At 36.5% G+C, this 10,289-nt stretch overlaps 1 protein-coding gene across 1 annotated transcript in view; it reads left to right on the top strand.

The window, feature by feature from the left end:
* Positions 1 to 586: 586 nt before the first annotated feature.
* Positions 587 to 10,289, top strand: part of LOC143737942 (C-Jun-amino-terminal kinase-interacting protein 4-like) — a 69,906-nt gene continuing 60,203 nt past the window's right edge. Inside the window, exons 1-2 of the mRNA XM_077229747.1 lie at positions 587 to 807; positions 6,527 to 6,677. Coding sequence (XP_077085862.1) covers positions 647 to 807; positions 6,527 to 6,677 — 312 coding nt within the window. The 5' untranslated portion in view covers positions 587 to 646. The remainder of the gene's footprint in view (positions 808 to 6,526; positions 6,678 to 10,289) is intronic.

The following is a 10,289-nucleotide window of genomic DNA, read 5'->3' as shown; positions in this document are numbered from 1 at the left end:
TGCATCTTCATTAAAGTTTTAGTAGGTTTTTTTATCAGTTATTATTTTTTTGTGATGTCTATAGGTTTTACTAATTTTATTTCAGTTTTTTATTTTATTTTAGTACATCAAGTTAATGAAAATGAGAAATGTTGCTTTGGTTACTAGCTGAAATAAAGTTTTTATTTTATTTCAGTTAAAGTTTATTTTATTTCAAGAAATGAAAATATATTTTTTATTAATTTAATAGTATTATTTTATTCAGTTTTAATTTTTTTATTTTAATACACAAATGAGAAGTGTTATGTCAACTAGCTGAAATAAAATAAGTTTTAATTTTACTCCACAGTTTTTTTAATGGTTAAATAACCCTGCTTGATCTGCATACACACATCAGTTCCCACAACCAATCGGCTGTGTGATGCATAGAGAATTAGCGCGCAGGTTCATTAATCAGCGGCGCAAAGGGAAAACAACACGCTAGGGACGGCAGCTGCTGCAAAGCCGGTTGCGCGCGCGTGTGTGTGTGTGTTTGTGTGTGTGGAGTGGATGATGTCACAGCACAGCAGTGCGAGGCTGCAAAGCTCACACACACACAGATTCTCGTGTTGATGGGATTGCTGTGGCGTATCGGGGGCCGGCGGGCCCGTAGCGTGTGTGTTCAGACATGAGTCCGGGTTTCATGCTGCTGTTCGTCTTTGGCTTCGTGGGGGGGGCGGTGGTCATCAACTCTGCTGTGCTCGTGTCTCTCTCCGTTCTCCTGCTCGTGCATTACTCCGTCTCCAACCGCCTGCCCGCCATCACACACTCCCTGCCCCGGATCAGCAGGTACGCAGACACACACACACCGGCGCTTCTGTTTCAATGGATCACAAGAGTTTAGATGTTTAGTTTAAATTCAACATTTTTAAATGCAGCTATTTTTGTATAAAGACCCAATTTATACTGTAAAAAGACATGTGATAAGGAAAATTAGGAATGCACGATATATCGGCCACCATATCGGTATCGGTCGATATGTTCTTTTTTTAATGTTGTTGTTGTTGTTGGGCCGATAAGAAAATTAGGCTGATATATTAAATAATAGTTATAAATAATGTATTATTTCCTTCAGCTGAGACACTTCAGATTGACATGATGGTTTTGAGCTGCTTGAAATATGAATCATTTTGAAAAGGAAAATAGAGTTCAGTGCGACGTGTGCAGCGCATATCGGCTACATAAAAATATAATGAGTTTGTTATAATTGTGTGATTGGGACATAATCTAATCATTGTGATTGTGAATAATTTAATCAGGGTCTCCAACATTACATAAAAATTGGATTTGGATTTATCAGCCGATATATCGGGTTTCAAATGTAAAGAATTATCGGTTATCGATATCCGCCAAAATTTTTATATTGGTGCATCCCTGATGAAAATATTTACTTTCTATTATGCAACATTGCAATATTTTTCTTCTACTTATAATAATACTAGATGTATTATAATTTCTTTATTTTAATCAAATTTATTCATTTGTTTTTTATTTTCCTCTAAACTTTTCCACGGACCCCAGTTTGAAAACCTCTTGTTATATTGGACTTTGATTCTCTTCATCTTAAGCCTCTTTTCTCCCCTCTATTTCTGTCTTTGTGCGTGCATGATTTCCTCCGTTACTCCGGTTACTGTTGTTCATCATGTGTCTGTTAGCTCTGAGAGAGGACAGCTAGCATGAGCGGTGTTGTGCTGCGCAAGACCCGCTTATCTCAGAGTTCATTTCTCTTGTCAGCATTTGTACTCGATCCCTTCTCAATCTAACAGGCTTATTGTTCATTCTTGCACTAGAGCTGCAGTTGAACACCTGATATTATTAGATGCTTTGAAGAGCTTTCTGTTCTTTTATTCCAAGATGTTAAACTGGTTTCAGGGTTTTAGTGTCACGTGTTCCGGTGATTTATAATAGTACAGTTGTCTGAAACGGAGCTGTTCACCCAAAGCTGATATTTTCACACATATCATGTATCATGTAGAGAGTTCAAGGTTGAATATTATGAGCCAATCAAATCTAAGAATTAATATTTGCATAAAGATTATGAAAAATATACCAGTAGAACTACCATAAAATTAATAAAAAATCACAGTTTATAATGTTACAAAAGATTCTATTTCAAATAAACGCTGTTCTTTTGCATGAATCCTTTCAAAAACATTTTAAATGAAGCTGTTTCAATACAAAAATCACAAGGTTTCCAAAAATAAGCTTAATTTTATCTCTATACAAAATGTTTATTTTACTCTTATAAGTGGTTATTCTGGAAAAGTTGACAGTAGACTTCTTATCATAAGCCAAGCTATTATATGCATTGTATAATAAATATAATTCAAGTAAAATGGATCAAGTCATTTGGTACTCATCAAATGCCTATTTCTGACTGTGTTATGTATTATCATAATCATTGAACTTCAGTAGATGATATTTATTGATTAAATCTGATTTAATTGCTTTTAAACCTCTAACTGATCCTGACTCGACATGCTTTGTTCAACTCAAGGCCAAGAAATGAAATACTTGTTTTTTTATGTTTTGATAAAAGGGAAACGGTGCTGACTTCTGAAATGGATATTTTTTTATCTAGTTTTTTGTATAATTTAGTTGAAGACAACTGGACGTGGCTTGTTCTTGCAATCCAAACATTATATTAGTTGCTTTTGAACAATTTCTATTAGTCTAATTTTCATGCTTTTATTAATGAATTGGAACAGAAACTTCCTGTGCTGTAATAGAGCTTTTCATGAATTGAACTTTGAACCTGCATTTTCTCAACTCTGTTAAATCATGCCCTTTACTGTGTGATTGACACTACGTGTTATGTGACGCGTGTGTGTGTGTGTGTGTGTGTGTGTGTGTGATTACAGCACAGGTATTGATGTACACGTCAGATAGAGATCCAACACAGTACATGCAAGCCTCACTGCATTGATTTACTCCCTTTTATTTTTTACTTAAAAATTGGAAAGAAATCAAAATTGACCCTATTTACTTTGTTAGTGCACATTAGCGTTGTGGTGATCAATTTACCTGTGCAAGTTAAGTCACTCACAAAAAAAGTAAATATTTGTCTTTTAATCAAAATAACTGGATTAACCAGCAGACCTATCGCATCACGAGAATTGTTGTATTAAAAAAGAAGACATGCACACAAACTATGATGGAAACACATTTATTAAATAAATCGCTTGAATGAGCAACTAAAACCCTCAGCGGAGGCTGTGATTGGATAACTGGAGTATCCAGTGGACCAATGGCATCGCAGCATCTCTAATGTTGGTTTGGTGTTTCTGAAACGCCGGAGTCAAAGTGTGTGATCAGAATGATTTGGTTTAATTCCCTCCAGAAGCGTCTCACACACACGAGTGTGTTCCCGAATGCAAGAGAACATGACAGCGTTTATTGATTTAATTATTTTATGATGGATTGAAAAAGTGCCTATTTTTATATTACAGATATTTGTCTTGGCAATTTCCCAGGAAGTGACGATTTTGTTCTCATAGGAGGGAAACGCTGCTTTATTTCCAAATGTTTTATGCCATAAATTAGGGCTGCACGAATTGGGGAAAATGTCATATTGCGATTATTGAGGTCAATATTGCGATATAATAAACAAATGGTTTCATAAGTCAACTTGCTTGGTCCTAAAATGCACACAAAGATTAGTGATGATTCTGAAATGTGTATTTCTCAACTCACACTAGCAACAACAACTAAATGATTGATAACACCTATAATGATCAATAAGCCATTTATGTCTGGATAAAAATATTTAAACATTTAATATAACCATCCAACATTACAGTGATTCCATCATTACAATTGAAAGCTATTCATTTTTTTTATACATTATTAGGCTTCAAAAAATATAACCACTTTTAATTTAAGTGAACTTTGAACAATCCTCACATAAACCCATAATAAATTTCATATTTACCTGTGCCCTATTTACCAGGTAGGCCATATACAGAAATGGAATAAAGTTATCAAACAGTCTTCAGTGCATAACTTATACATAGACTAATCCTTATTAAAGCCACAAAAGTTATTTAGTCAGGGCCAGTGAGTCATTTGCTCTGTTCCCTTTGTTCTTTGATTAACTTTACTGACAGAAATCTTTATTGGCTGCTGGCCCTTTAAGAGCAGCCGCTGCTGACAGAGACGAGGACCTCACACACGCCTCATTCTCTCACAACTCTTTACGTCCATCACAAGACTGCTCTTATGTTATGAAGAAACTCGACAAAGCTACATTTTTGCATAATTGTGTGTGTTATTGTTCGTTCAAGCATGAAAGAACTGTATTCTGGCGCGCGGTCTGTGTATGCGCATGATAGCCTACTGGCACGCGTCTTTCTGTGAGTCACTGTCAGGACACTCACAGGCAGTGCGCTCTCTTTTGACTTGTCGTGCATGAATGGTTTAAAGGCATTTGCACGAATAAGAGCGGGATTATATAACACTAGCTAAAGGATGATAAAAAATAACAGATTCTGCGTTAATTGCGTCAACAGCCCTGATTTGTTCATTTAATATAAAATCGCAGCAATTTGCGTCATATAATCGCATAGGCTTGACATCGCAATTTTGATATGATTAATCGTGCAGCACTACCATAAATGATATATATATACACACACACACACAAGTTAACTTCACTTTGGATGGAAACCCGCTATTGAGCACTGGACTTTGCATTATCACTTCCTCAAATTTGGTTCTTGTTTCCAAACCGTACTTTACCTTTTCTTCACTGTACAGTTTGAGCTGAATAGAGTGAATCCTGCTCACGTGAGCAGATCCCTACAGAATGTGCCGTCAGCAGGTTCAGTCTGAATGCAGATCTGTGACAACAGCGAGAGAGACAATCGGAGAAGACAAAAGAAATGTCTCTCCTAGAGGAGCTCTGGTGTTAGTGGTGGCATCATGTTGCTCATGCTTCTTGCATGCAAAAGCTTTGTATGGCTGGCAAAAACATTCAATAGACATGCATTGAGACACGAAACGATCTTAAAGACAATTAATGTTCAGGGATATTATTAAATTAACTGCACTGACACTATTGGTAATGACACCATTGTCTTCTGTAGAGCTGAATTGAATTAGTTTCATAATTGATAAATGCAACATTGAAACTGTTATTGAACTGAATTGAATCAGCATTTAAAGGTTGAGTATGTATAATTTGGAAAAGCTTGCAGACCCTCCTTATGTAATTCAAATATCACAAACACAGCTCTTATGGGTGCTTGTGAAGCCATGACTCTACAGGTAAAAGTAGGCTACTTTCAATAATGCGTCTCGCTTATAATAATCCCATCTAAAGTATCTGAACAGGGCGCATTTTTAAATTATAACCTTAAAACTGCTGTGAACCAAAGACAGTCTCAAAAACACGGTTTAAAATCGCTGGTGTTTCTGACTTCACAAACTACCTTGTAACCAATCAGATCAACGTGTGATCGTCAACAAGTGGATCTCTGAGTGAGCGAGTAGAGGCGGGGCTCATTTGCATATTTATAGAACTGCGTATACTAAATGATGCATGGGTGTCGAGTTACATTCAAGATATTTTAAGGCATGAAGAATTTTTTTCCAAGACAAAAACGTTTAAATGTTATTTTGGTGATCAAAGAAGAGTTTTAAGGGATAAATTATTGACTACAGGGGGACTTTAATGCTGGACATACATCACAGTAATGTCTTTCTGAACAGGTGCATGATGATGCTGTATGGTATTGACACATCCATTGAAATGCATAGCATGAATGTATTTTTCCAGGTAACGCATCAGTCATGGTCCCATCGTGGCTGAACGCCTTCTGGCTCCGCCTACTCACAGTAGCCACGCCCCAAACTCTCACTATTGGTTGAACTGGGCAGAGATTGACAGATCTGAACGGATGCTCTCAATGTTTTGATGCTGTCTGGGAGGATCAATGTTTAAACTTTTGGGGGAGGTAAACCAGTGAATGGCATATTAATAGTAGTAAATGAACAAAAAACTGGAAGAATGCATTTTAAGTTTATAAGAAATCTTACATACTTCACCTTCAACTGATGGTAAATATCAAATATCAAAATATCTGAATAGGAAAATATCTGTTAATGTTTTAAAATTAATCAATTATGAACATGTTTAATAATGTGCAGCTGCTTTGAAAAGATCTGTATTGAATAAAGCGCTGTACAAATAAAAGTGACTTGATTTAACTTGTGACTTAGCAACGCCCTAGATACCACTCCAAACCCTAGTAACACATTAGAAACTACCTCAAACACTTTATGAAATACTGGGAAAGTAGTGATGCCATTTTTACCATAGTGGCAGTGAGTTTTCACCATAAAGCACCACTCCCATTTCTGTCTAGCTTAAACCAATGTAATTCAGAAACTTGTTTCCCAATTCTTGATATGAAATTGGTTTGAAAAACGTTCTGAATACAGGACTTATGTAATCCATAATGTTTCTCGCTCCCAAGTTTCCAATCGTATGTTTTATGTGTGTATTCAGGAAGGAGCGACCTGTCTCTCTGGGTGTTTTCTCATTGCCGGGAAGCGATGCGATGAGCCCGAATCTGCATAGGGAATCTGTGGAGACTCCAGGGACAGACACATGGAAATATAACAACCTCAGCCACCCTCGATCCAACACCAGCCTCAAGGTGAGAAACACACTGATTCACCCATTGTTTACTTGTATTACAGCCTCAGTGTCAGAGCGTATGGGGAGAACTTTTTTAAAAAGTCCCCCTGTGGTGGAAATCCAGCTTTTAATGTTGTTTATATGTCTATGTGGTGTTTTTAATATGCTTTAAGACAAACCATGTGTAAATTCATTAGTCGACAGAATTGCTGAGTATTTTCTCCTTAAAACTGCAGTGAACCAAAGACCGTCTCAAAAACACGGTTTGAAATCGCTAGTGTTTCTGACGTCACAAACTACCTTGTAACCAATCAGATCAACGTGTGATCGTCAACGAGTGGATCTCTGAGTGAGTGAGTGAGTGGAGGCGGGGCTCATTTGCATATTCATAGAACCGCGCATACTAAACGAGGCAAAGGTGTCGGGTTACATTCAAGATATTTTAAGGCATGAAGAATTTTGTTCAAGGAAAAAACACCTAAATATGATGTTTTGGTGATCAAAGATGAGTTTTAAGTGATAAAATGATTGACTAAAGGAGGACTTAAGACATTAGGGCTGGCTTGACAATACTGATTTCTCGATTTTACTCAATTTTCATTTTAATGATTAAAACCCAAGGTCTGTCTTTTGGTCTGTGCTGTTTTGAATTGATGCAGAGACAAACATTAAAACTAAACATCATTTGTAGCGCCTGCTATCCAATAATTACAATAAGCTTTGTGCTTTGATGCTTTTGATATGATATGATGTATATCAAATTATGTCAATATTATCATTAGTCAGGGAGAATGAATGTGTTTGTGTCTCTTTAATGTGTGCTGACCGATCGTCTCTTCTTCTTCACTATTAGTTACAGCAGCAAATAAACATCAATGAACATCAGAAGAAATGATGAAAGAACAACTTACTGAAATCAATCATGTCACACGTAATCCATCAACCAGTGTTTCAACTGCAGAAAGTATATGTTTGAATAAATCCGTCTTGAAAACAAGTTTTTATGACGGATACAAAGTTTAGATTTCAAAAACGAAATATAATTATATCACTTAAGTTATTATTTGAAAAATGAATATATCTAAAAATAAGTAGCAATTAATCTATAGTTTGTAGTCTTTAATATTATAGTAATTTACCAACTGACAAGGCCCCTATATAGTTTACAGCTTTTAATATAAATGGACATGTATTGTACTTAAGGGAGCTCCGATTGTTCGCAAGACAATCTTCAAAGCGGCATGCTTCCATTCCTCCCTAAAAGCCCAAACTTGACGTCCCGAGACGGAGAGGAACACAGAGAGTGTGAACTTTGAGCTTAAAAACACAGAAATGTCAAAATGCCCAGCTTGGTGAGTGTTCGCTTAAACATTAGGGGTGGGAATTGGCAAAAATGTGACGATTCGATAGTATTGCGATATTTGGGCCACGATTCAATATTATTGCGATTCTCAATATATTGCGATACAGCAAGTATTGCGATTCGATTCTGCGATATTGCGATTCACGTCCCCCATATTATTCAAAGGCATTACAAAAAATTAGGAAAATAAGACCGCTCACCTCACTTTAAATGTCACATTTAATTCTGTAAACATTATCTTCTACACATTAACTGAAGTGCAAAAACTGAAAAACTTGTTCTTGAACATTCGGGACACATTGCAACACTGGTTTCATCACTTGCCCACCGCGGCACCGCAACAAAAACAAAAAAAAAGTTTAAAGCGTTAAAAATGTTTAACGCAATTACGCAGTATCCGTCAAATCCTGCCTGTATTACACACACACACACACACACACACACGACCCACAGAAAAGACGCGCGTCAGTATCAAGTTCTCTTTCGGGCTTGAACAAACCATAACACACACAAATTATGCCAAAATGTCAGTTTTGTCGAGTGTTCTCATAAGAGCAATCTTGAATTATTTAAATAAACGTAGAGATTTGTGAGAAAATGGGACGCGTGTCAGATCGCGTCTCTGTCCCACATTGCACTGCATTAACGAATGTACAGCTTATGTACGCTCAACGCCTGTCGCTTACTCGTTTTCATTCACTCCTTCAAGTGAACAGTATTAGTGGACTAACGTTAACTTAGGGAATAGGCCTAACTTAGTGAATGAGGGTTAGAGGGCGATTTCAACCCATGTTCTCAAGCAGTGAAAAATAGAGGACAATGACAACGCGCTGACAGACAAGACCGAGCAGGTAATATTTAATATGAAACAAACAAAACTCACTGAGCTCCCAGCACATAACTTAAAATTATTTAAATACAATAGAGTAACATAAAGCAGACATAATAGAGTAACATAAACCTGAGAATAATCATAAAACCGAAATTTACCCACACTTTCGATTTGAAAGATGCGGAGCGTCGTGTACAACCGTAATACTGAAGCCATTTTCATTTGAATTTGCTGTCGAATGTACGACAACAAAGCACCGCAACAAGCGCCACCTTGTGGATGTAATACGCAAATGTAAATGATCAGAGTAAACTCTGAGAAAACCGGAAAGTAAAACAGATAATTTTATAATTAAATATCGCAATACTTTGCGCTACTGTATCGATATAATTGCGTGCGCAAAATATCGCGATACTGAACAGAATCGATTTTTTCCCCCACCACTATTAAACATCGTCGCTTATGTCTTAAGTGAATGATAAGTCGTATGTGTATCAGTATATTGGATCCGTGCTATCGGTCTTAAAGTGACAGCAGCGTAATATTCCTGCTGCTGTCTGTCATTAATGTTTATCAAACAAGAAAAGACTGAGAAAATCACTCTCTGCTCTTTAGTAGATTTAGTAGGATTAATCTCGATTTCATTTATACAGCGAAGACTATGCAATGTTGTTTTACATTCGATTAAACTCGGTTAGTGCTGCACGATTAATCATATCGCAATCGCGATGTCAAGCCTATGCGATTATATGACGCAAAATGCTGCGATTTTATATGAAATAGCCTAAACAAATAAGGGCTAGTAACGCAATTAACGCAGCATCTGTTAATTTCTGTCATCATTTGGCTAGTGTTACATGATCCCAGTCTTATTCATGCAAATGCCTTTAAACCATTCCTGCGACAAGACAACATTGTTATCCAGACATCAATGGCTTATTGATCATTATAGGTGTTATCAATCATTTAGTTGTTGTTGCTAGTTTGAGTTGAGAAATACACATTTCAGAATCATCACTAATCTGTGTGTGCATTTTGCTTTAGAACCAAGCAAGTTGACTCATGAAACCATTTGTTTATTATATCGCAATTGCATATCGCAATATTGACCTCGATGATCGCAATATGGCATTTTCCCCAAATCGTGCAGCCCTACTTTCGGTTGATAAAGACTCTTCTGTTTTTCTATTTTTAAATCAAGAATGCTATATTTGTTAAGCATCTGAGTTGTTCCTAATCACATTTAAGAGAGAGAACGGAATATGTTGCATTTTGTTGCTTGGCAGTAAATAGAGATATGACACTTTCTCTTAATTACTTAAGTTAAAATACATTGTTGTTAAGAATTAGTCTTTTTTCGGTGATCAGAATCTGTTATCAAATCAGCCAGTTGTGTTTCCAGTGATGTGTAATCAGCGATCTGCCCCAAAAATCCC

Source organism: Siphateles boraxobius, unplaced genomic scaffold, assembly GCF_051911475.1.
Source record: "Siphateles boraxobius isolate OS27281-9 unplaced genomic scaffold, OSU_SipBor_1 131, whole genome shotgun sequence".
Classification (NCBI taxonomy): domain Eukaryota; kingdom Metazoa; phylum Chordata; class Actinopteri; order Cypriniformes; family Leuciscidae; genus Siphateles; species Siphateles boraxobius.
The sequence above is the reverse complement of the archived record's forward strand: the minus strand, read 5'-3'. Positions and strand labels throughout refer to the sequence as shown.